Source organism: Chelonia mydas, chromosome 17 (assembly GCF_015237465.2).
Source record: "Chelonia mydas isolate rCheMyd1 chromosome 17, rCheMyd1.pri.v2, whole genome shotgun sequence".
In the NCBI taxonomy this organism is placed as follows: domain Eukaryota; kingdom Metazoa; phylum Chordata; order Testudines; family Cheloniidae; genus Chelonia; species Chelonia mydas.
The window spans coordinates 15952880-15979378 of NC_051257.2; the positions used below are offsets into that span (position 1 = coordinate 15952880).

At 46.6% G+C, this 26499-nt stretch overlaps 1 protein-coding gene across 1 annotated transcript; it reads right to left on the reverse strand.

The window, feature by feature from the left end:
• Positions 1 to 871: 871 nt before the first annotated feature.
• On the reverse strand, positions 872 to 21490 carry NCF1 (neutrophil cytosolic factor 1). Its single transcript, XM_007054157.4, has 11 exons — positions 21254 to 21490; positions 19823 to 19903; positions 18383 to 18458; positions 13390 to 13555; positions 12376 to 12431; positions 11037 to 11159; positions 9063 to 9170; positions 7872 to 7989; positions 5341 to 5448; positions 3217 to 3353; positions 872 to 1041 (listed from the first exon to the last, which is right to left on the reverse strand). Exons 1-11 carry the CDS (start codon positions 21323 to 21325, stop codon positions 923 to 925), a joined length of 1164 nt encoding a protein of 387 aa, XP_007054219.1. The 5' UTR covers positions 21326 to 21490; the 3' UTR covers positions 872 to 922.
• Between the last annotated feature and the right edge of the window lie 5009 nt (positions 21491 to 26499).

The window sequence follows — 26499 nt, forward strand, 5'->3', positions numbered from 1 at the left end:
TCGACCTAAGATACGTAACTTCAGCTACACGAACAACATAGCTGAAGTCGGAGTATCTTAGGTCGACTTACCTGGCCATGAGGACGGGCCCCCGTCGACTCCGCTTCCGCTTCTCACAAGCTGGAGTTCCGGAGTCGATGGGGAGCACGTTTGGGGATCAATTTATCGCATCTAGATGAGATGCGATATATCGATCCCCAATAGATTGATCACTACCAGTTAGAGACTAACAGATTTATTTGGGCATAAGCTTTTGTGGGTAAAAAACCCACTTCTTAAGCTGCATGGAGTGAATCTCCTCATCAATTATTGGGAGTGGACTACATCCATCCTGTCTAAATTGGCCTTTAACATTGGTTCTCCATTTGTAAGGTAACTCCCTTCTCTTCATGTGCCAGTATATATTTATGCCTGTATCTGTAATTTTCAGTCCATGCATCTGAAGAAGTGGGTTTTTTACCCACAAAAGCTTATGCCCAAATAAATCTGTTAGTCTTTAAAGTGCCACCGGACTCCTCTTTATTTTTGTGGATACAGACTAACACGGCTTACCCCTCTGATACTTGATCAACCGTATTTTGTGTAGCAGATCATAGTAAACTTTTTTTTAAAATGTAATCAGTTACTGAGAATATCTTGCCGAATTCTGTCCTAGTGCACCAATTCAACCTCATTGTACTCCCTGGGATTGCACAAGTATAAATGAAGACTAAATTTGGCCCATCAAGTTTAGAACAATTCAGATTTGTTGAGAGACTGAATTATATGTGGAACCTTAATTGAAGTGCCATAACCTGTAGCTCTGAGAAACTGTGAGAACTGCCACTCTTGTAGAGGTGCCGAAATTTACCAGAACTGTCCAGTCTGGCTACAGAGTCCTGGCAGAGAATAAGCATCAGCTTTATTTTTTTCCCCAGTGGGATCATTTGATCTTGTTCTTCGTGCTCTCTGTACAACGATTCATGATCAGGTCCTTACTGGGTCGTGGCGGAACGGCCGGTTGGGCCTTGGACACATTTTCCACCATTTCATTTTTCTCTCCTACAAATGACAAGACATAAAAATATGTGAAAGTTCCATGCCAGGCCCACTTTAATATCTGTGCATATTGGTCTGGGACTTTCAGAGGAGGCCAAGTGACATAGGTACCCTAGTCCCAATGAATTTGATCCCAGCATAAAAGTGTTGATGTCAGTGGGTCCAAGATCAAGTACTAGATTGGCTCCTTCTAAAGGGAACACGGCAGCTGAAAAAATGGTTTAGAATCTGTGAGGGATTTGTTAGTATCAACCCCCATAAAGCCATCACTCTTGTTCTAAACATTCAAAAACTTCCATCTGGGGAAAGTATTTTTCCCTTCCTCCTCTCTACGTTTTGCTGTGGTTTGCTTCATTCCTGGATTTCAAGGCCAGACAGGACCATTAGATCGTTAGTCTGACCTCCTGTGTAACACAGGCCAGAGAATTTCATCCACTTATATCATATGATAATTTACTAAATATGGGCCCAATCCTATACGAGGTGATGAGCGCATCTTGAAAGGTACTGAGTATCCTCAATTAGCCTCTAGTCAAAGCAAGAACTAAGCGCATACTTAACTTTAAGCACCTCCATTGAGTTCTATGGGAATTAAGCAGGTGCTTGTAGTCAGGCTCATGTTTATATGTTTTGCTAATAGGGATGGACACATGCTTAAAGCTCTTTGCTAAATCATGGCTGTAATGAGGTGCTCAGCGCCTTGTAGGATCAGGCCCTAGATTAGTTGAGGGGGCTGATGTCACAACATTTAGATTCCAATACTACTTTTTGATTCACCAAATTGCAGGCAAAGGAGCCAGCAGCAGAGTTTGGATCAAGTTTCAAGTTGTCTCTTGGGTAGCTGACTGGTTCTTGCTCAGAATCTAGCTGATTGCTGGATGTGGGGTCGGGATTCAGGAAGGAATTTTTCCCCAGTCAGATTGGCAGTGACCTTGGAGGGTTTCACCTTCCTTTGCAGCATGGGAGTATAGGCCATTTGCTAGGTTCATTTGGGTATATCACAATCAATTCACTGCCATTGCAGGGGGCTCAGGCACTGGGTGCACCTGGGTCCCTCCTGTTCTCTCTCTGTGGCTCATGATAGTCTAGTCTCTCGAAGGCTATAACACTTTGGTTTAATTTCGGTTGTTGTGTATGGAGTGCAGGTGGCCTGTGTTAGACAAGTCAGATTAGATGATCCGCTGATCCCTTCTAGCCTTAAACTCTAGGCCTATAAAGTCTGGATCCAGAGGTTTGGTGTAGGTCTCTCTCTGGCTAACTCAATGTGTTATTTAGCTTGCTGTGTTGCTTCAAGATCATTGTATAGCTTCCCATTCACTAGGAATGTCACAAATGCATCACTGGGCTTTCCATACATTACCTCCCATTATTTGCAGGCATTTAAGACATTTCAGAAATCGGAACTCATTAGTTTCAGCCCTTTGGGGGTTAGTACCTGCCCTTCTGGGGCCTGCCCTATTTCCACCTCCATGATTTTTCATTCGCTCAATGCCCTGCTATTCCAGAAACGAACCTACGCATCTCTTGAACTCATTCCTTCTGCAGTCTTTGCTTCAGTGGCCTTTCCCTTTTACTTTTTCCATATATGTCTAACTCTTTGTATGAAACCCACTTCCCTATTTACTACTTGTAGAAAACTGCTTTGTCAGGATTGCGAGAGACTGTAACCACCATCAGATTCATCGGGCCATTTCATAATGAAGACAATTTCTCTAGAGCCCCTCAGTCTGTACTGTTCTAAAGAGAATAAACCCAACTCCTTTGTAGCCTTATGCTTGTAAGCACTGAGCACCCATAGCCATCAGTGAAGGCAATGGGAGGTGCACATGTTTGGCTCCTTGAAAATCTGACTCTTGGCCACTCCTTACAGTCTGGATTGACCTGGCATCGATTTGGTTGCCTGTCACCGCTGTAGAAGTGCTGTCTGCAGCTCAAAATTAGACCAAGTGGCCGTCATTAACTCTGGTGTGTGGATTCTCCCACTGCCACAAACACCCCTGAGCAACCTCAGCAAAGTATGAGGACTTGCCATGTGGTGGATAGACTAGGAAGCATAGTGATGTCCACCAGCCCGGAGACCTAATGCGCATGAGGGTCTCCTTGAGTACAACCGTCCTCACCCCCTACCGTACATGACACGGGCTTTCAGTCTAGTGGGTACGTCAGACTGAAACTTACTGATCGTATTGGACTTGTTCTGGAGATTGCTCTGCATCTTCATCTTCCTATACTTCATGCTGTTCCGTCTGTACGTCTCCTGGCTGATACGCTTCCGGATTTGGTTGTGGATGCTCTTGACATTTCGGATGGTCGACCTGCGTAGAGAAAGAGTGAATCTTTCAGCTTTTGCCATTTTAGCTATCTATGCTTTCTTACTTACAGGTCCCCACAGTGGGAACTCTCCCCTCTTGTAGGCCTGGCAGAGTCTCATCCTGAGGAGAGCATTCTCATTGGATGTAGCCTATGATTGCTTTTGATTATCCCAGGCAAAAGGACCATGGATTAACGTCAGCAACTGTGAGCAACCTTATGTGGTTTGTTGTGTAAAAACTGAGTCAGGCAGCATCTAGCTGCTATGAATGAATGGTTTAAAAATGAATAAATAAGTGTGAAGCCAGGATATAATTACAGTAAACAACAGCGACGCTTACTTAGTTCTTCCATCGAGCTCAAGTACATTGCAGAGGAAGGCGAGCATCAGTTACTTGCCCTAGATCAAATAGCAGGTGAGTGGCAGAGTGCCCCGTCCATTGGGCCACACTGCTCACCTATGCCTATTTATATCCATTGTTTCTGGTATACCACCAGTGTAATTCCGATGTAGGAATTCATGGCTATCAGAGCATTCAGATTGCATGTGTCTGAGTGTGTGTGTGTCATACATACACTAAAATACTGGTCCATTTGATGTCAATGGCAAAATTCCCATAAATTTCAGTGGGATCAGAACCTGGCCCATAGAATGACCAGATTACATGATTTAGGAAGCCTGGTTTCAGCCTGTTTCCTGAGCTACACCTATCACACACAACTAAAGTACTGTACAAAGTGAAAATAAACACGAACACAAAGACATGGGGCCAAATTCCCAGCTGGAATAAGATAGCATGCTGCCCCTGGGAGTTCTGAGCAGGTGTTTGCCTCTCTTCTGGGATCTGAACTAAGACCAACTCATTTTCATAACCGGTGCATCAAACAGCTATGAGCAGATGGCCCCTACTATCTATCCCAGCTATTTTTTCACACTGGGTTCATACTGTTTACCTAAGTGTAAGAAGCTTCACACTCCATTACCATACCTCCATTCTCTCCTAAAATTTCAACACTCTTCACATCTGTGAAATTACATGCACCCATTTCATAGCTGCCCTAAGTAGAAGCAATTATCTTCACAATGGGAGGTATGTGTTCCTTACAAGGGCTACTTTGTTTGACTAATGCAAGTCAACAGCAGAGCTTTTGGGTGCTTATCCAGATTGAACCCAAACTCATTGCTTTTCGTGGTTCATCCCTCACTTATAATATCTTTAGAGTGTCTCTCTCTTTCTGTGTCGTGACAACTGCATACTCCAGTGACTGGTGCCCTACAGATATTATAGCTTGACTAAATATTTACTGCATGGACATCAGTGAGGCTATGCCAATCCACACCAGCTCAGGATCAGACCACAAACTGGATTTGGGAGCTTATGTATGAAACCTGCCTTGGAATGATGCAGAAATGAAGAGAGAGAGTTCAACTCTGCACTTTCCAGCAGTTGTTGCTGTATCAGCACCAGGGAGTTTTATTGCCTTTTATCTTCTCAATCAAAACAAAATCCCTTCCATTAGCTCAAATCCTCCCATCAGATTAGCTAGTTTGGCAGCTCTGATTAGTCAAATCTCTGCTCGCTTTTCAAAGTGAACGCAGTGAACACAGTTTGAAAACAGAATCCAATCTGAAAATTAACCAAGATTATCCCCAGAGAAGAAACTTTGCAGGCGGACACCTAGAAGTAAATCCGAGTAGAAAGAGTGCTCGAGTGAAGTCTGCATAGGCCTGTTCTGAAAAGAGTTTAGCATCCTCAGATCCCAGTAATGTCAATGGGAATTGAAGTTACTCAGCAGGCACCTTGCAAGATTGGTTCCTTTGTCTTTCTTTTCAGGAAGGAAGCCTTTTAGCAACCCTCTTCCCCCACCCCTCACATAGCACTTAGGTAGTTCCTCATTTCTAGGGAAAGCGATGGGCATTCCAAACCACAGTCTGGTTCGTTTCATCACCCTGTCTCCACAGGGCAATCAGACCCTGTTTGCCCACCCTACCTTCGAGGAGGGGCGCCTTTGTTTCTCAGCGTATTCTTCACAGGGTTGTTCTCTTCCCCAGATTTCTGCAGATACATGGAGGGGTAGTAACCAGTGATTTCTTCCTTCCTGGGGTGCAAAACAACATCACTTACACCTACAGCTCCTTGATCAGCATGACAGCATGTCTGCAAATCAGGGGAACAACTTACCAAGGGATTCGTGGAGGAGCCTCCATCACGGACAATTTTTAAATCGAGATGGGATGTTTGTCTAACAGGTCTGCTTGAGGAATGATTTTGGGGTAAGTTCTGTGGCCAGGGTTCTACAGGAGGTCAGACTAGATGCTCCTTTCTGGCCTTGGAATCTATAAATCTACCACCCTGGCAGTTTAGCAGTTCTGGGGGTATTATTTTTAACCTCTAGTAGTGGTGAGAGCTGACAAAGCAACCTGCTCCTCTTCTCCTCCATCTCAAAACCTGCCTGCAGATACCTCAGAGAGTTTGTCTGTTCTAGAGAATGAGTGGATAATATCACTACACTGAGAAATGCCTTTTAAGGCCTGATCTAAATTCCATTAACTTGTAAGGGAGTTGCACTAAGCCCTTAAAACACTGCTCATGGTGTCTTAAAGCGTCTGTTTTATTTAAGCAGTAACAATTAAGGTGCAAAGCATTGCCTGAGGCTTAAAGACCACCAGGGAGTCGCTGATGTTCTATGGGACAATGCAGCTGATTAACAATAGCAGAAAATGCCCAGCACCAGGATTGCTATAGCAAACCAACAGCTTCCCCCACCACCACCACCCATTACCCCCATGGACAGTTACAATACTTGGCACTTCTATCACACTTTACGTCCTCATTGTTTGTAACCATTAACTAATGAATTATCCTCACAACATGCCTGTGATGTGGCTTTTACCCCTCCCATTTTACAAGTGAGGAACCAGGGCAGAGCAGTTAGGTGACTTGCCCTAGGTCATAGAAGTAGTGGGTATTAGGAGCCGGCATTAGAATGCCAGCATTCCTGGTTCACAGGTCTCTGATAAGAGCACACAGGACATCTCTCTGGATTGGGTGATACAGTTTCAAAAAGCACGTAGTGGGTGCTTTCAATGCCCTAAACATTAGCCAATTAGCTGGCTAGAATCCATCTCAATGTACCATTAATTCTACAGCATACAATAGATCATTACACACACACACACTTTGTTAGAAGAGCATCACTAAGGTTGCAAAGCCATGCACACAAATGTTAGGAATTGCCAGAATTAGGATGGCCTGTGCAGCCTTAATTTTGACTCCCAAATGCAATATAATATACAATACAGTTGATAATTAGGTGCTCACATCCTATTTTTCCCATAGGCCCCCTGCCTCATTCAGTGCACAGATGGACGGTGCTCACTGAATGAGCAGCTATTCAGTATTGTGTTGTTCAAATGCGTGGTGCTAGGCCTTGTTTACTGCACACGATTCAAACCCGGCTCTGAAGACAGAATTACTAATTTCCCTGTAGGCTTTTCTCCCTACTGGCTCCTAGTCCCAGCCTCCCTCCCTGGTCTCCTTGTCCAGTCTCCCTCCCCATGCTATCAAGCCAGGTTCAGTTCTCCCCCAAACTCTGTCTCTTTGCCAGATCTTATTCTCCACCTCCCACACAGTCCCATTCTCCTTGCCCAGCAGGTCCCTGTCTCCCTCAGCTCCTCACCAGCCATCAGCCCCAGTTGTGAGTTGCACTCTCTGAGAAGCTAGATGTTCATGTTTCTTCAACCCCACCCCCTCGGCCCTTTCCCCCTGGGCAGCTTCCTTCTCCATGCAACTTGGTGCCAGCCGCAGGGTTACTGAAAATACTTGAGAAAGAGCCTCCCTGCTTTCCATTCCTATGCCTTGCCCCAGCATGACCCACAGCAGAGCTGCAGTTTCAGGGGAAGTCCTGCTCAGATGAGGCTGGAATAGGCTCACTGTAAACAGAATCTTCAGGGCTTCTAGCTGTGCGATAGCAATTCTCCACTGAGCAAGTGCCACCTGCTAGTTTTGAAAGGCTTATAACTTGGCCCAATTTGTCACGGGGATGGCAAAAAGGCACATCCCTGACACAAAGGCGACACACGTTTCAAGGTCCTGCTCCAAAGCATGGGGGCACTAAAGCTTTTAAAGGAAAAGGTCTCCCAAAGAGTTTAATACGGAGGGGGTGGGGAATCAATGTATTTTTCCCCAGCCTCATTCTTGGGAACAGCTCAATGTCTGGGGTGAAATTCCACCCTTCCGCCCCCAAAAAATCTATCTGAGGCAGACACCTAGGATGGCAAATTTCAGCCCAAATGATTAAAGTTTGGCAAAATTATAAACAACTGAAAACAGGGTCTTATAATGGGAAGTATTAGCCGACCTTAATAATGGGTGATGCTACCAGCCTCATCTATAACAACCACCCTATAATTCATGTCGGTAATTAGATTGAATGGCCAGGTTCTCTCTCTATCCCTCCCCCAGAGTGGCCCAAAGAACCAAATCCGATTTATGCTGACATGTGATTTGGATTTTTCTTACCTGACAACCCACCAGCCATCAAGTAGCTTATGGATAACCTCTATGGTGTCTCCTTCTTTCAGTGTCAGCTCATCATCCTCAGCAGCTGTGTAGCCTTTTCTGACAACATAGAGCTCCCCTGAGCACAAGATAATAGAAACAAAGGCTTAAAGGGTGCATTAGGTGTTAATATCCAAGGAAAGGCTTTTCAGTGATCCAGACCACGGCTCCGGAATGACAGAGACAACACGCAAACAATGTATCCCATTTTAAACAAGACCCAGGATGCTTTGGGACTCTAAGCTGCATAGTTTGGATCCAGATCTGGACTTCCCCAAAGTTTGGGGAGGTTCAAGTGCTGGGGTTGGTTTTGGGCCCCTCTCTAGTTTTGAGCCAATATGGCAAGACCTCCAACTTAGTTAGAAGCAGTCAACAAAAGCAGGGAGAGTCATTTAGCAATGCTGAATAGTAGTCCAGTAATAGAGCTTCCAAGGACACAATGAGGAACGAGGAAGTGCAATGCTGGTTCAAGCTGTTACAATCTTTCAAAAACCACCAAAAAATGACGTTAGTGCAAAGAAGCATGAGCCTACGATAACTTACCTTCTGTTGTGTGAGATATGCCTTATAGATGTGAACACTGAAGGTTAATAAAAAAAAACCTGTTACATCTTTCACTAGAAAAAAGCCTTTCCATGGGTCTTGATTCCAGACAAGGACTTAGAGGGATCCTGCCTGTATTAGCCAGTCAGTCTGGGAACTACAGAGCACCAAATCCACAGCATCTCTGACCCTCTCCGGCCTCCCTCTTTCTTGAGGCTCCATACCACACCTTGCTTATGTACTAACTCGTTAATGAAATATACGTGCAACTGTCTCATAGTAGCCACCAGCAAAAATACAAGAGAGACCATGCAACAATTCCTAGAAGTTGAACAATCATCTATAGTGTGGAGTCTCAGGTTACTGGGAGCTCCTGAGGTCAGTAGTGAGGAACCTAAACTATAAGCGTCATTGATCATGGTGCCACTGCGTGGGAATTCACACAGCACTGGCTATACTCCTGAAGTCCAGCCCTAGCACATACTGGCTCACTGTACATTCTGAGATGGATCATCTAAGTGCAGTTTCTTCTAGGATTACTCCAGAAGCCTGGTCAGGAACATGGAGATGTCCAGCGTGGATCGATTGGTGGGGGTTTGGGTTTTTTACCTGCATAGTTCGGATCCTGCTCTTCAGATTCATCAGGACCTTCCATAGGCTCCAGGTAAGCGGCTGGGACCCAGCCACGTTTATTCTTTACCTGACAGAACCACCAGCCTGTAACAAAGCCAGCACAGCAGACTTTACCATTCACTGTAATGCCTTGTACTCGACAGGCTGCATCTCCAAAACCTGTACAAATAAACTCTCAGCGCAGGCCTGTGAGTGAGGGGGGGAGTCATTAACCACATCAGAGAGAGAGGGGAAAGAGAGAAACAGAGAGGTTAAGGGACTTCCTTGAGGTCACACACAGTCACACTAGCAGGGCGGAGAAGAGAATCCAGGCCTCCTGGCCCTGTTCTTTAACTGTGGGACAACTAAACCGCAGAACCATGGGACAACCTATCTTGATATTCATTTTCAGGGGTTACTCTTGTGCCTCTCCTACCAATGAAGCATCAGCAGTATAAATGGAACTGTCCATGGCTTCCAAGCCTATAAAATTTGATAAGATTCCCTAAGGCCCTGTCTACATTTGGAAGTTTACCAAAGTAGCTGTTCCAGAATATTCTAGAAAACATTGAAGGCAACCTAACAAAATCCAAACTCTGGATCTTTTAATTGACTATTGGACTGGTCATTAAGGAGCCTCTGTGTGGAAAGCAATAGGATGCAAAGGACTGGAAGGGGGACAGGGAAGAGCTGTTGTAAGGATCTTCGGGTTAAAGAGGCTACTGTGTACGTAAAAATAAGTCATGCATCTGCCTCTGAACACTTCACAGTGACTTGACTGTGCAGGAAGGGAAGCCCTCAGTGTTTCCCTGAGTAGCTCCTGTATGTCACGGTTTAGAAGTGGTTCTTTGTGTCAGTTACCATGACAACAGGAAAGGGGAAGTCCACTTTTGTTTTGTAACCATATGGACCGTAAATTTAGGAGGTTATTTCCTCGCTGGGCACCAATCCCACGAGTCATGAGGGAAGCTCAAAGGGCTTTCTAGGATTGCATCACAGCCTCACTAAGAGATGTCCCCTATCATGTGACTCCCCATTTTCCTCACTCAGGGCAGGATTGTGATCATAGAGTGCTTGCTGTCTTTACATAATTGTGTGTGTGTATATATATATAAATGCTCTCAGCTTCCATACATAGGGCACGGAATTTCTTAAAACACATTTTGATATACAGATGCTCACTTAATTACTCCCTTATTATTATCTCTTTGTCCTGCTGTAGCACCCAGGAGCCCCAGCCTGGGACAAGAACCCTCCTGTGCTCGGTGTTTGTACAAACACAGAACAAAAAGATGGCCCCTGCCTCAAAGAGCTTCCTGTCCACACATCGAGTACATTGCGGGTCTAAAGCACCATGCAAGCTTTCACTAGCTCAGCCACCCCTCAGGAGGGAGGCAGGGGCTCTGATTTACAGACGCACTGGGAGGAATTCCTCCCTGCACTGTGGCTATGTTGCCATGGTTGCACCTGTATAGAGTGGCTGGTACAATTCGTACAGTGGGGGAGCCGAGAGCCGTTGAACCACACTGTAAACCCTGGATATGATGGAAAGCACTTCAAGCACCCCTAGTTCCATCACCTATGCACAGTGGCCACAAAACAGCCAGAAGGCTTTCCTGGGGGGGGTACCTCCAGCAGAGAGGTGGGTGCAGAGATTCCCCCATCCCAGCTATCCCTGCTGCCCTAACAGCCCAAAGCGATTGGAAAGGCACGTAGCCTCCCCACTTGGCCTCTGCTGGGGGCTCAGCACTGGCGCCCACAAAACGGTCACAGAATGAATCAGTGGCAGAGTCAGGAAGGGAACCCAAGTGTGCTTAGCGCTCAGGCCTGTTCCCAACCCAATAGGCCTCGCTACTTCTGTGAAAGCGGCTCTGCAGACCTAGAGATAGGCCCAAAACAAAATCCCTGTCTCTACAATGGGCTGAAACAACAAGCTAGATCTGAGCAGCCCTCCACAGCAATGGGCTTTACCGCTTTCACTCTTCTCCACAACGTCCACCATGTCCCCAGTTTTCAGAGCCATCTCGGAGCCGGAGTTCTTCTCATAGTCTGCAATCGTTCGGTATGTCTGCAGGATGATGGGGCCAGTAATGTCTGCAAGAGAAAAGCGGGGACAGAATTTCAGGAGCTCCTGTCATCATTTTCCACCCAGCACAGTTCTGTTGTTCACCCAGGGAGAAGTTAGGGAAACTCCACAGAACCTCAGTGGAAAGTCCACAAGTTTCTCAATTCCTAAGGGGTAGCAGTTCTGGTGTTCTCACTGCCCTCGGCGGCAATGCTCTTGGAGTTCCTCTAGCAAGGATCAAGAAAAACAGCAGCAAGAATTATAACTGCACTAGCCAGACAGCCACTGCTGCTTAAGGACCCCAAATGATTGTATTCATAGCAAAGTAAGCAAGCAGTAGTATTTAGCATGTTGCTTAAGTGTCCCAGAAAAGGTTTGCCCATCACAGGTTGCCATCATTCATTGCATTTGCAGAAGGGATGGGCAGCCCCAGGAGCCGAGCAAGCCCCTGGCTGAAGGTTTGAAACCTTACAAGTAAAGGAGAATGGATTTGACTTTCAAGGAGACCTCGCCTACTCACTCCAGTCATGCATGAGAAGCGTCTAGACTGAACATGTATTATGTACAAAAGGAGAGAGGGCAGCATATCAATGTTCTGTAGGGTGCCCCAAGCATGAAGAGAGGAACTTGGTTTCTGTTGAGTTCTATCGAGAAATAATGCGACTGCGGCATAAGGCGCCAGTTCTGCAAACAATTTAAGCACGTGTTTCAATACATCCTTACTGGGCACATGTGCTTTGCTGGATCAGGGCCGACTGTGCTGCTGGAATGCAACCTCCAATACAATGCATTCGCCCATGTATGGTGAGAGCATGGCCTGGAGGCCCCATTGACTCCTTCCGGGTACATGAGTCTGGCACTTAGTGCCACAGTGGGGTCTGTATTGGACCCACTTTGGGGCTGCCATTCCTTTAGGCTGGCATGGAACCCTCCATTCACCACTCCAGGAGCAGTTTCTCAGTTCACTACACCCACCCTACAAGCCGCTTCCTCAGAGATGGCTGTGCTGCTCTGTGTGCAGCTGGCACCTCCTGCCCCATGGCTGAGGATATCTGCCTTGCAGCAGGGCCAGCCCTACTGTACCAAGGGGCAAGGAAGCTGGTGCCTTGCGCTGAACACTGTCCCACCCTGGAGACTATGCTCCCTCTGTAGATATTTTCCCACAGTGCTGATGGAACCATGTGCTCACTGTGGCTAGAACGGTTGCTTATGAGCATCAGAATAAAAACCACAACTTCTTCTTACCTGCGACGTTTTTCTTGGAGTCCTTTGGCACTAAATATGTCTCTGGTTTCTTGATGCTAGATAAACAAGAGTGAAGTCAGTTTAATGCCAGTGGATGCTGACCCTTTGTTTTCTCCCTGGTCCTATCAGCAACAGGGTTCCCTTCCCTCCATACAAAGAGCATAAGAACAGCCATACTGGATCAGACCCATAGTCCATCTAGCCCAGTACCCAGTCTCAGACAGTGGCCAATACCAGAGCATCGGGGGAGTGTACAGAACAGGGCAATTTGGAAAGATCCATCCGTTTTCCCCTCCTGGCTTCTGGCAGTCAGAGGTTTAGGGTCGCCCCGAGCATGGGGTTACATCCCTGACCATCTTGGCCATCATCCCTGCACCTCCAGGTCCAGTGTAGATGTACCCTCAGAAGCAGGGAAGGCCATTAGAGGGCTCATCAACTATTTAAAGAGATAGTACCCAATTCCTATGCAATACAACAATGAAAATAACCTCATCTTTGGGCAGAGGCCAGGCCTGAAATACTTCAGCCCGATAGTCACTCAATCTTTCTGAAAATTTGACCTGAAAACAGGAGTTTAGAATGGAAATGCACAGGCAACCTTAACTATAGCTATTATTAGTGCTCTGGCTACGTAATATATTATATCATATCATATTATTTATATGTTCTAGGATGTTAGTCTCCTAGTATATTAATATAAGGAATCCGATCACGTTAATCAGAACATCAGCAATTGGGTGGATGAGAATTCTTCCCATTCTCACTTGGGTAAAGACAAACATAAGGAAGTTGCATAGAAATGTGTATGTTACAAATTTAACATCAAGTTGAGTTAGATTCATAGATTATAAAGCCAGAAGGGACTATTGTGATCATCTAGTCTGATCCACTGCCTAACACAGGCTGCAGAGTTTCCCTGTTTCAACTAGAGCGGATCTCATAGAAAAATACCTAGACTGGATTTTTAAGTGGGGTTAAGATGCCCTGAGTTCTTGTGGAAGTGGCCATACTCACTGGCTGTCTGTGGGTGGGTTCAAGTCGTCAGGCCTGACTTTGAAGAAGTTCAGAACATGGGAGCATCGGGAAATCTTGTGTGGCAGATTCAGTAAGGCGTAGCAGTATTCAGTCAGCGTGCCTTGCCTGTTCTGTGTAGATCGCTGGCCATCAAACCATTTGGGTGCTAGAAAAGAGCAAAACCAGGGAGACATATTTTTTGTGTCTAGCGCTTTTGGTAGAGCTGCCTCGGTAGAGGTAGAGGTCACCTTGATACCGAATATCAACCTGAAAAAAGAGCTGAGGAGAACCCAAAAGGTTCCAATCTACAGTGACTGTTAGTCAGATGGCTTCTTGCTCCCTCCTAAGGTAATGGAGTTTGGGAGCATCTCAAAGCATCCTTAGACGCTAAAGGGGACATTTTTGAAAGCAGTGGCTACTGCTGACACCAAATGGGTGCCATCCGTGCAGCATCCCAAGGGTGCTTTGGAAAAACGTGTCCTTGGCAAACATGTTGAAAGGTCCATTGTCAATACGGAGCTAAGTTTTAAAGAAGTTCTGCGGCCAGAACACAGAGTTTCTCCTTTTGTCAAGCCGGAAGCAGAAGCCCAGCGGCAGCCAGTTGCACACCCTGGATCTAAGCAGAAGCTCTGCAGTGAAGACAGACAGAGCAGCTTTGCGGAGAGCGTGCTCATCTGAGCAGATTACTTCCAGCCCCCACGAGGGAACGGGCTGACGAAGAGCGCTGTACAGATCACAACAGGAAGACCCCATGTTAGCGCTGTGGAGCTCTACCGTAATCCCCACAGCTGTCGCCGGGGTAAGCCCACCTCAATTTAGATTAGCCTTTGTTCTAAACGGTCCTGCTTCATTTATATGAGGCGGAGAGATCCCCTCTCTCTCTCTATCACAGGGCAGGCTGAAGCTTTATAAACACAGTCCTGGAGAAGGAAAAATATTGACCACCGCCTCTGAGCCACATCGTTAGACCAACCTCACCTCCACCCCCTGTAGGCAGCGCTGTGTGGAGGGGGAGTAACCACGCCCAGGGGAGAAGCTCTCCCGTCGGCGTAGGAGCATCTTCCTTTAAGCACTCCAGTGGCGCAGCTGCATCAGTGCCGACGCAGCGTTTTAAGTGGTGACCTACCCTAAGTAACGTGCCTAACGTCACCCGGGAAGAATGCGGCCGAACAGAGACGTGACCCTGGGTCTCCCAAACCCTAGTCGAGTGCCCTAACCACTGGCCCATACCACTTCTTAATTCCAAACAACTTCCCTATGCAGCAGGACCGTGCTATTACCACCGTTTGGCGGGCAGAGATCTGAGACACAGAGAGGCTAAGGGGAGGTCCAGGCTTAGAACACTACGGCAGTGCAGCTGCAGCGTTAGACACACCTACGCTGACGGAAGGGGCTCTCCTGTCAGCATCGGTAATCCACCTCCCTGAGAGGCGGTCGCCCGACCAACGTAAGAATTCTTCCGGCCATCTTGCGCTGTTTTCACCCAAGGTTAGTATAGTTACATAGAATCTCAGGGTTGGAAGGGACCTCAGGAGGTCATCTAGTCCAACCCCCTGCTCAAAGCAGGACCAATCTCCAATTTTTGCCCCAGATCCCTAAATGGCCCCCTCAAGGATTGAACTACAACCCTGGGTTTAGCAGGCCAAAGCTCAAACCACTGAGCTATCCCTCCCCCCATCTTGCGGGGGCGTGGATTTTTCACACCCACAAGAGACTTGCCAATACCAATGTAAGCTCCCAGTGTAGACCAGGCCTGGGTAACTCTAAGTTCACACAGGAAGTCTGTAGCAGAACAGGGGACTGAACCCGGGTGTTCCAAGTCCCAGGTAGTGCTCTAAGTAGGGTCATCCTTCGTCTCGCTTCCACGCATCGTTGAATTGCCATGTGTCTCTGGCAGCAGTGATCACACCTCAGACTTAGCGATGGGAGATGCCCTGTTAAGAGGAGCCCTACACCTATTGAACGGAAGCCTACAGCTCTCGGATTTAATAATCCAATTTAATCAACTGGAGGGGGAAAAAAACCTCCTCAAACCAGAAGATGACCAGGAGTGGACAGGTCAGCCTGAACTATAATTCGTTGTTACATAATTATGTTGCTTACAGACTGTTCACACAGGATGGGGGAAAGGTGGGGCTTGCGGGGAGAGAAGGAGATAGGAGCATGTGCATTAATTCTTTAACTCTGCAGTAGGAAGACAGGCAGCAGGGAGGCTGGGCTAAGTTCTTGGCAGAAGCTAGCAAGAGAATAAACGAACTGTGGAAATAATACAAGGAAATTAATCTTCCTGAAATTTTGACTGTCACCTCACCCAGCATGTTTGCGTTAGGTAATGAAATGATCAGTACATTGTCTTGAGCGCTCTGAAGAACACAGGTGCATGCATAAGTTACAATCCAGTGCAACCACTAACTTCACCCATTAAGAAGGGAAATTCTTTCAGTTCCTCAAATCATTATTACTATGTGCTCTTTCTGGAGCACACCCATGTGCCTTTAGGCAAATCAGCACTATAAATATACTGGTGGTTACTGCGTTCAGGTGGCAGGCAGAGAGGAATGAATCTCAGCACTGTTACGGAGGGGTGCAGTTTGCATTTTGATTCATTCTTTCCAGGGAAATGAAGGTCTATCTTGATGTAGGTCTTTTGAAGGTCACCTCAGTGCCACGCTGTCAAATGTTATGGGAACCTGTAGTTTATTTGTGTAGGTGGAAGCCAAGAAAATTCCCTTCTAACCTGTAGGGTTCCCACCCATCAGCATGTATTTACTCCTAGCCAGAGACTGTATTTCCCTCCCACACCCTATGTGCCACACGGCCAAAGAGCTTTGCTACCACGTAGGCACCTAAATGGTCAGATTTTCAGATGTGCTCAGCACCTAGCCGCTCCCATCGTTCTCAGCTATACTAGTAACTTCATGCCTATCCTGGCACAGACAGACAACACGGCAGGCTTCAAGCTCTCTGGGTCAGGCTTATATTCATTTGGTGTCTTGTGCAACATACGGCACATTAAAGACAGCACATTGCTGTGGCAATTGTAATTCTCCAGCGAGTCCTTTGAATTTTATAATGGAGAGTGGTTTCCTGCTGTTTATTCTGCACCTATACAGGCCATATGTAAGACAACAGGGCAGAGCTTCAGACGTGGCTTCCCAACATACTATTAACTATTTCTTAATGAAGTTTTTTGTCTGTTTCTTTAGTTTATTGAGAAAAGTGGAACAATGATTTTTTTCCTGCTCGTGTTGCTCAGAAAGGTCTGAAGGGATTTCATTCATAATTTCAGCAACTCCTGTGTTTCACCAATACTGATATCAATGTTATAAGCAGCTCTCCTGGCTATGCTGGTGGATCTTACAACTTCCTCAAATGTACAGATGTTGTTTCTGGGGCCTTTCAGCAAAACCAAGACACAGCCGCTACAGTCTGACCAGAGCAACAACTTTGCAACAGAGCCAAGGATTTTCATGCACCAGGACAGGAGGCAGACAAACATACCACTTCATCTTTCCCTTTACGATCACCACCTTTCACTGCTAAATCCAGCTGACCCGATGTTGGGTGTTCCTCATATCTAAGGGATTTCTTCATTAAAAATAGAGCAACAAATGCTGACAGAGAAATATGACCCCACCCACCACAGCTATTACAGTAACTAATGTCAGCAAAGTGAAATCTTCTTTGAGAAACTACTCGTGTGTAAAATTCCTTATGAGGACAGGGGAAAGTACATTGGGGGCATTCCCCAACCAATGGCACTTAGTACGTTTGCATTTACCCAAAGGTCACTCAGATCAGTGATAGGGACTAATGCCAAATCCAGCTCCCAGTCAAGTCCATGGGCAAATACCTCTTGATTTCTGTGTAAGCTTGACTGAGTTCTAAATCCTGCTCCACTTATTCACTCAGGTAATCCCAAGGAAGTATTGTTAACGGCTATTTCTATGCATGCATTGCCTCAGAAGCATTCATAAATTATTCCTCAATCACTCTGAGGGAGATAGGTAGCATTATCCCCGTTTTACAGTGAAGGGGAAACTGAGGCACACAGAGAGGTGCAATGACTTGCCGAAGACTGGGAACGGAATCCAGATCTCCTGACTCCCACTGCCTTAACAAGTAACCATGAGAGCTGGAAAGCTTTCTGCCTGCCAAGGATGGTGCTTAGGCTGACATGGGTCTTTACAGCAGTCGCTCATCTCATCCCTAAATTGCAAGAGGGAGAAGTGGCTGGGACTGAAAATGAGTGTACATTAATGGGGAGCAGTTACACCACTTTCCCTGCATCTGCCAGAAGTGGATAGGCTATAGGCGGTTACTGATTTGTGATCTGAAACAGTATGTGAAGTGACTGTTTTATTTACAGTAATTTCGTGTTTGTTTTAAACAGAAGCATGTCAGTTCACCTAAAAGCACCTCCCGATTCTGCTAAAATGCCTCTAAAAGCACTGGCACACTCTGCAGCTGTATTGTGTTTTTCTAGAGTTGATCACCTACACTTCAGGAAATACACAACAAGCACAAATACACCAAGCCACCTGCGGTGGGGGTTCATTTAGTCACATCTTCCTCCAGTGGAGAGTTCCAGTTACTACAACAGTCTGCTACTTACACCTAATGGAGTTACGGTATACTTTTAATGACAGGTTTCAAAGTAGCAGCCGTGTTAGTCTGTATTCGCAAAAAGAAAAGGAGTACTTGTGGCACCTTAGAGACTAACCAATTTATTTGAGCATAAGCTTTCGTGAGCTACATGCATCCGATGAAGTGAGCTGTAGCTCACGAAAGCTTATGCTCAAATAAATTGGCTAGTCTCCAAGGTGCCACTAGTACTCTTTCTTTGTGTGTATACTTTTAAAGGTCTCAGGTCCCATCCCCACTGAAGACCCTGGTGTCTGTGTGTATGCAGACATATTACAGAGGGGCTGCTGTCCCTTTTCATTCCAGCTTCCTGCTTTGAAGAGAGTGGCTGCTCTATACATCTACTTACCTGGTAAGTGAGGGATGATCCTGTTCTCAATGTTGATGTCCCCAGATTCAATGGGAAACATTTCCTTCAAGGATTTCTAACATGAGAAAAGAAACCAGTATTAGGCACACAGTCCAGTCAGCATATCCAGGCAAAATTCCATCCGATTCCTAGAGTGCTCATCCCTCAGGCTCAGATCGAGGACACCAGTAGAAGAGACTCAGGCCCTGGTTTTCCAAAGACCTCAACTTTGGCCTCTGACTGCGCATCCAATGGGGAGCTCAATTTTGCAAGCCCATTTTATAGCACCTAGACAGCTAGCTTGCTGGTTGTGGTGACAAATCAGGTAGCTAGCTTTAAAAGGTCAGATCCTGAGAGTTGATGGCACTCAGCACCTTGCAGGATTGGGCACCCATTAAGGACATTAGGTAAAATTTTCAAAAGTGCCTAAGTGACTTAGGAGCCGGGTCCTATTTTCAGAAGTGACTTTTAGGCACTTAGGTGCCTCAGTCCCATTGCCTTTCATTGAGATTTTGGCTTCTAAGTCTCTTTTGAAAATGGGAAAGTTTTACCCTTTAACACTGAGTTCTTAATACAAATTGTAAATAAAGGCAAAGAAATAATCATCAAATAATAGTCTGCCTCCATCTGGGGACCGGAATACTTTCCAAACTGGAATAAAGCTTCACAACACTCATGAGGGAAGGATTGTTATCCAGGTGTTACAGATGGATAAACACCGTTCATGATTAAGTGAACCTGAAACCGTCAATAGACTGCAGCGGCAGATGGCTCTTCTGGTGTGTGCCACTGGAGATAGTGAGTTAGAGAAGCCACTCTCCCAGGAAGCCCTGGGACAGGACGTCTGTACCTTGTGGTAACAAGTTCTCCCGAGGGCAGTTTGTATCCAGCTTAACTTCTCACTTCACTGCAGTAAAACGTCGCTAGAAAGAAAATCAGTTCCAGACTCCTCTGTCTGGTGAATGGCAAAGGCCCCCTTGGAAAGTTCTACAAAAAGGGACAAGTGCCTTCTTCCAAATCAGCCTAGCAAAGGCTGCTAATTAAGTGGCTAATAGGGTATCTAGGCCACTCAATTCCTGTCCCTCTCCTGGGGAAATCAGATCGCATATGATCTGAGGTCAGCTGGCCCAGACTGAATGCTACAAGTTTTATATTATGGTTCTGAAAACATAAGCGCAACTTCCATTGAAGTCACTGTGAACCTTCCCTCACCATGCATAAAAGGCGTAGGCATTCCCGTACCACAGTGATGAGCCTGTTATAAAGGTCTAGCTAGACGAATACCGCCGCAAGCCTTCATAACCACACCAGAACAATCTGTATAGCACTCTCCAAAACGGACAGAATTTGGCCTTCGTTATTGCCTTTGAAGCTCCTCCAGCCCTCTGCCCCCGCAAGCCAGACTTAGCCTGAACCAATACCAACCGAGAGTTGACTTACATGAAATTCATATATCTCCGTAAATTTTCGATAGACTAGTTTTTCGGTTAGATCCTGCCATTTCACCAGGAACATGTAAACCTATTGAACAACAAACAGAGTTCAGATTCTGCAGTTTATCCTGTGGGACCCCAATTTTTACCACCATGTAGAAACAATCACAGTCTGTGATCCATTTTCCAAGAGATGCCAGGTAGATATTCTTGTTTGCTGGAACGAACACCACACACACACCTAGCTACAATCTATTTCCAAATCTGTGTCAGTAACAATCCTCATTTTTCTCTGTTCACAGAAAACTCAGCAAGCATATACAGTACAGTAGGTTCTAGCACAGGATGGTACAAAGGACCGATTTCCTATAAACATAGCCATTCAGCAAATATCACATAGGACTCTTCCCTCTCCCCCTCCCCCATTCACACTACCCATGGTGCCAGTCTAGACTACCTGCTTGTCTGCTCCTCTCAAATACCCCTGTGCTTTCTTCCACACTGCCCCCACTAAGGGAATGCCCCCCCAGAACTGATCCATGAGGCTAAAGTCCCATTCTCTTTCATCTCTCTTCCCAAGAAGACCGTCTCCTGTGATGCTTAGAAGAAAATCAGCCACCTCTGTAGAGGCTCAGCTGCAGGGCAGTTGAGTAGAGGCAATATTTAACTACAAAAACCTAAAAAAAAAAAAAAGTAAAACTGGTTGAAAACGCCTATTTTATTTCCATTAAAATTTTCAGTTTTTTTCCATGACAATAATTCAGAATGAATTGACAATTTTTTTCATTTTGGTTCAAATCTTTTTTATAAAAAAAATTGAATCAATGCGGAACTGTTTTCACAGAAAATTTTTATTACAGCGAAACTTTTTTCCCCACCCAAAAAAAAAAAAATGTTGATTGAAAAATTTCATCTAGCTCTGTTGTATACAGAGAAAGATTAGGGATTGAAAAGGTTAGTCAGAGAATAGAAATGCAAGAGAGACTGGGGAGAAATGGAGAGCAGGGAGCCAGGAGAATTGCTTTTCCAACAGTGGCAAGTGATCAAAACCCCCCAGTGACACCCTCCATATTAAAGCTAGTGACGATTGTGAGCCAGAGCGTTCAGTTCCTATTTGCCCCAAAGTTCTTGGTTCTGAGCACCCCGCATTTTGGTTCAGCCTATTACAAAGACAGTAATCAGCCAAGCAGCTGAGATCTGGACCCAAAGTCTCCTGACGTTCTTGCGTGTTCAGGTCTGGAACAGACATTTCTAACTACAATCCAGACTGCTGTCTCAGCTCAGAAGAGCAGCAGCATTCCCCCAGAATTTTACTTTTAGAATTTCTCTTTCAAGGTATTATTTAAAATTGAAGGTAAAACGAAGCCGAGGGAAACTATACCTAAAGACAAAAAACCCTTCAGTTTATTGCTCTGCAGTGCAATCTCCGAGTACTTACATAATGTTGGCTTGGAAAAAACCTTTTCTCGAACCCAAGCAGCTCAATGTGTCTGATGTACGTATCTGCCATGGCTGAGGCTGGCCCCTTGTACTGAATGCTAGAATCTGGCTATTTAGCTGGTGGTAGGATGGAGCTGTTTGTCTGGACACTCACTGCTGCCCTCTCCTCCTTCTCTGCCTGTGCATCGGGTGACTTCTTGTATCCACCCTGAAAGGGGAAGTTGCACTGACTATATCACCCTTAGTTGTTTCACCAATTGTTGGTTTTATTAGTGGGCTGTTTCCTGCTGTGAGTCTCAGGATCAGGAACTAAATAAATCCCTCTGGGTTCAGCTCTCTCCTTCTTTCTCATCGCCAAAAGTCTGCAGACGCTGTGGGGGGAAGGGTGGAGATGCTGTGAGAATCAGGATCCAGACTCCTCAAGAGGAGAGTGAGGGGGCCTGAACCCCAAAGAATAAGCAAGTGAACGAACAGGCTGTCTACACTGTTATTGTGTAGCAAGAGATGTCAAGTAAGGTCTTTTGGGAAAGCATGTGATGGCCATTAGGAGATCTGTCTGCAGGTTGGGATTATGAATGTAGGCAGGTGTACAGAACATTGCCACTGGAACCAAGATGCAATGCAGCATCACCGTGCAGGAGTTGTCGGGAGGGAGGGACGGACAAATCAGGCAGGGAGTGGTTGACGTGAAACTAACTCCAAGCACAGAGCATTGTATAATCCAGGGAAAGGCAATGGTGGAGCATGAGAGTTCATGGAAAGTCACTGACAAGGAAACCTGTCTTGGGAAACTAAGGAAGGAGGGAGCTTCCCCCACTCTGTGTAACCATGAATTACCATGGGCTGAGAGAAAGAAAACACCCGCTACCTCTGTTACAAGGGAAGGGTTTCTCTGAAGTGAAGGCTATCCACAAATATCTGAGCAGGAGGCTGGCTGCGAAACACTGGCTCCTCTCTAGGGCACAGGGCATGCTGGGAAACTGTTCCGAGGCAACAGGTAGCTTGTATTAGAGAAGGGAACTGAGCTAATACAGCAGTGTAAAGGCTGAGGTTGCATCTTTGTGTTTATTTTTTGTGTAACTTGGGTTTGCTTTTCCGCACTATTTCATCTCTGAATCGGTGACATTTCTATTACATAAACTTGTTGTTTATTTTTATCCTGTTGTGCAATCTTCAGCCCCATGGGGACTGATAAGTTGGGGCAGGTTTCACTCCCCCAGGGGTGATGAACCAGAAGGGAAAAGTCCAGGTGTCTGGTAGTTAAGAACTCAGGGAGACAGATCTGGGGGAGCTCAGGACCAAAAGGGCTACTGGGGACACCAGGCAGGTGGAAGCCAGGGTGAGACCATTATGCTTATAGGCTGGCTACTGGGGTCAGAGTTCTGAGCGTTAGCAGCATGACATTAAGGCACCCAAAGTTACGAGGGAGAACCCCTTAGTGGTCGGGGTGATCCCCAAAACATCCCAGGGGCATAGTCGTTACAAGCGTTGCACTATCAGCAACCACGCCAAACACTTGTAGTAACAGACCCTAATGGATTCAAAGTGAGGGAACAAAGTACACGGTGTATTATTTTCTTTTGTTTATTTTGTGTTAAGGGAAACAGAACACGGAAAGGGGGAAGCGAGCCAGTTAGCGTGCTTGGACACTGTGGACAAAGAGCAGCATGGGAGCTTATGTTTGAAATATGGTCCTTCCCCCGGGGGAAATCAGAGGATCAGGTGCTAAGTGTTTTGAATGGGAGGAACAGAATGAGGGAGATGGACCAGAGCTGGGAAACCAGCCAGACCTTATTCCCTGCAGGGCTGGCCAGATGGCAGCTCTGCAGGGAGGAGGTGGCATATGACCTCCAGATGGCAGAGCTCAGAATGCAAGAGGAGAAAGCTCTCTAGGGGGCAGAGGAGCGGGCCCACCAGTGATGAATGGAGGCGATGGAAGCAGAGGAGTGAGCATACCAGCAGCCGATGGAGGCACAGAAAATGCAGCTCAGAGTGCTGGAGCAGCCGAAAGGTATTCCCCAGCCTGCAGGTAATCCCGACCCCCACCCCCAGCATTTACCTAGCTGGGACAGACTGCGTCCACCTTGCCAAGACTCAGCCTGTATAGATACTTAACTGCTTTTGTAAGAACATGCCAGGCCAGTGGCATGGTTAAGGACAAATAAAGGTCTCTACTGATCCCCAACATTTCAGTAAAGTTTTCCAGGTCTTCACTGGTTTGGGCCAGGAGGAAGCAATGAACTATGATAAATATAAGCAAGCTGTGCCACTAAGGTTTCAGATTACTCCCGAATCACACCGTGTAAAGTTGAAGGACCTAGAGAAGCAGGACAATATCCATCATGAGGAGTTTATGCATAAAAGGTGGGATTATAGGGAAAATCTGGGCAAAAAGTAAAGTGCCAGAAGGCAATTATGAGAAATTCGTTGATTTATTCGCCCAGGAACATTTCTTTAATGCTTGTTCAGATGAAATCAGAGCTGCCCTATGGGAAAAGCGTCCTGACATAGTGCGGACGGCTGCCAGTTTGTATTGGGGATTGAAAGAAACCCCCAAAGGGAAGGAGAGAGGCCCAGATTTGTTCACGGGAGGAAGCCAAGGCCAAATATACCCCAAACAGGTACCCTCCAAGTAACCCAGTTACAAACCTCTGGCCCAGGACATAGGCCCAAGGACATGCCTATACCGAGCATACGAGGAGATACTGCCTCAAGCTCAAGTCCCATCCTGCCAGGGTTAACACAGCTATGGTGAACTCAGGACCTAAGGAGGGTGTTAGTAAACTTTGTAAGGTCTGAACCTATGGAGGTGGACAAGATGTTCATTGAGGATGTCCAGGCAGATGGCAGGGTATGCTATTCCTGGGGAGAGACGGCTGTGCAGATTGCACAGGTTAAAAGGGAGATGCTCAGAGAGCTTGACATGCTTCCCAGGGGAAAACATCAGACTCCTCTTTATGGAAAGTTGGGAAGTCACAGCACCCTGAGCCTACGCAGAGTTGGAGTGGAAGGGGGCGACATATGCTCTGACCGTGGGAATTTGGGATGGTATCCCTGCAGACTCTTTGGCTGGAAATGATGACATATCAGTGCCATGGGAAATTGTGCATCCCTGAAGCCCTTTTGCCTAGCCCAGTGGAGGAAGAGACTGAGGAGACAGGGAAAGCCCCTTTGCTGGGCAGGGACACGTTCCCAGGGAGGGGGTGCCAGCTCCTCTCACTGAAGCAGCCCTGCAAAGAGCTTTTGTTAACGGTCAGGACACAGACGCTTCCCTAGAGAGCATTAGGGAAGCAGTGCATAGCACCACCCCTGCAGAGGATAATAGGGAAGAAGGTAGGATATTTAGGGAAACCTCAGTGGGAAAGAACAAGGGCCCCAGGGAGCCCTACGGACAACACCTATTGCCCCAAAAGCACAGGGCAGCATTACTGTGGGTAGCTCAGGACTGCCATTCGCTGGCCATCCAGGAGTAGAGAGACACTGAAAGGCTTCAGAGGGATTTTTATTGGCCCACTATAATCCTGGACATAAAGGAATATTGTAAGTCCTGTGACTTGTGCCAAAAGTGGAAAAAGACAGGAAGTCTCTGCAAAGTCCGTTGCAACCATTGCCTCAGCATTCCACAGGGTTCCCACGGCCATTATGGGTCCATCCCCTAAGCTGCCCAGAAATGGAAAAAAACACAGTACATATGGGTAGTAGTTGACTTTGCTAGCAAGTCCCACGTATTCTGAGTCATGGAAAAGGCGCGGGGCAAGAATGATGGTCTGCCCCATGTCATCCAGAAACAAATGGGCTAGCTGGAAGATTTAATGGGACACTTCTATCCATACTGACAATTTGTGTGGACAGGAAGGCAAAGGAACTGGGACGTGCTACTGCCTTAACTATTGTTTGCTTTCAGAAAAGTACCCCAAGAGTCAACAGGATTCTCCCCATTTGACCTTCTGTATGGATGGAAGCTCCAAGGTCCCCTAGACCTGGTCAGAGATTCACGGGAAAGTAACATTGACAGCCAGTGACTGAATTTGTATTCAAATTCAGGGCAGAGCTAAAATCCATTATGGAGCTGGCACAGCATACCCTTGAAAAGAGCCAAACTGTACAAAAAGCGTGACATGGCAAAAGGCACGTGAAAGAGCCTTTGATACGGGTGATCTGGTATTGGCGTTAGCCGCTGTAAAAAAGCATAAAATGCAGGACTCAGGGTCCCTTCGAGGTGGGAGAGAGATTACACGAACTCATGTACCAGGTACAGAAACCCTATGGCCAGGGCTACCCCAAACAGTCCATAGGAACAGACTGAAAGTTTACCATAACAGAGCGGCTCTGGTAAACATGATATGCTGTGCAGATGAGGACCACAAAGTATCGCCTCTCCTAGACTTGATGTCTGAGAGTAAGGGGAGGACTTCAGAGAGCATTAATTTAAGTGAAGGTGTAATGGGATCAACCTACCTCCCACGATCGTCCCCTGGCTGGGTGCGTGGCTGCACCTCTCTCGTGACACCCGTCAGTGGTTTCAGTGACTCAGACGAATCCCACACAGTCTGTAGGTAACACAAACAAAATGAACCCCTTCCGGGGTAGACAGTCCAACAGAGACCTATCGCAAGGCCTTTCTGTCTTTAAGCAGTCTCACAGTCTTTACCCAGTCCCGGCCCTGGTATCAAGCCGTACCCCCAGGGCTCCCTCCCTGGAGACAATGGTTTTGCCCTCTCTGGGCCTTTATGGCCCCAGCTCTCCAGCTGGGCCACTAATAGTTCAGATCCTCTTCCAGGGGTGTGTCAAAGTCCAATATTCAGGCTGCTTCCCCAGTGGCTAATGGTGGGGAATCTGGGCCCACCCACTACTCCATGTTTCAGCCCAAGGGACCCTATGAATAGCAGCCACCCACTGCATCCCTTTGATCACTCATGATGCTGCTACATTTCCCTGGGTCACTTCCCTGCAGCCCCTTCACCTTCATATATGCTTCACCCTTACCGAAGGGCATACAGCAAGTCCCAACAGCCAGCCAGGAGCTCCCTCTCGCTCCCCTAGTCCCTGCCAGCAACTGCTCTGTTTGTGGTTCTGCAGTCCTTCAGCCGACCAGGAATGCCATGCACGCTCCTCCAGTTCAAGGCAGCAATGGACTCTGGTCTGCACTTCAGCTCCTTTTATACTAACCTGCAACCCTCTGATGGGCTAGCCCCTGCCCCCTGCAGCCTCTCTAGGCCACTTGGAGGACTCAACTCCTCTGCT

What these genes read in the sequence shown, in the direction of transcription:
- NCF1 (XM_007054157.4), bottom strand. Translation starts at nt 21,325, where the DNA reads ATGGCAGATACGTACATCAGACACATTGAGCTGCTTGGGTTCGAGAAA. An exon ending in CTCCAAGAAAAACGTCGCAG is followed by an intron (nt 11,160 to 12,375) that starts GTAAGAAGAAGT and finishes TTTCTCTTGCAG; the next exon opens with ACATTACTGGCCCCATCATC. An exon ending in GAACAAGTCCAATACGATCA is followed by an intron (nt 1,042 to 3,216) that starts GTAAGTTTCAGT and finishes TGTCATTTGTAG; the next exon opens with GAGAGAAAAATGAAATGGTG.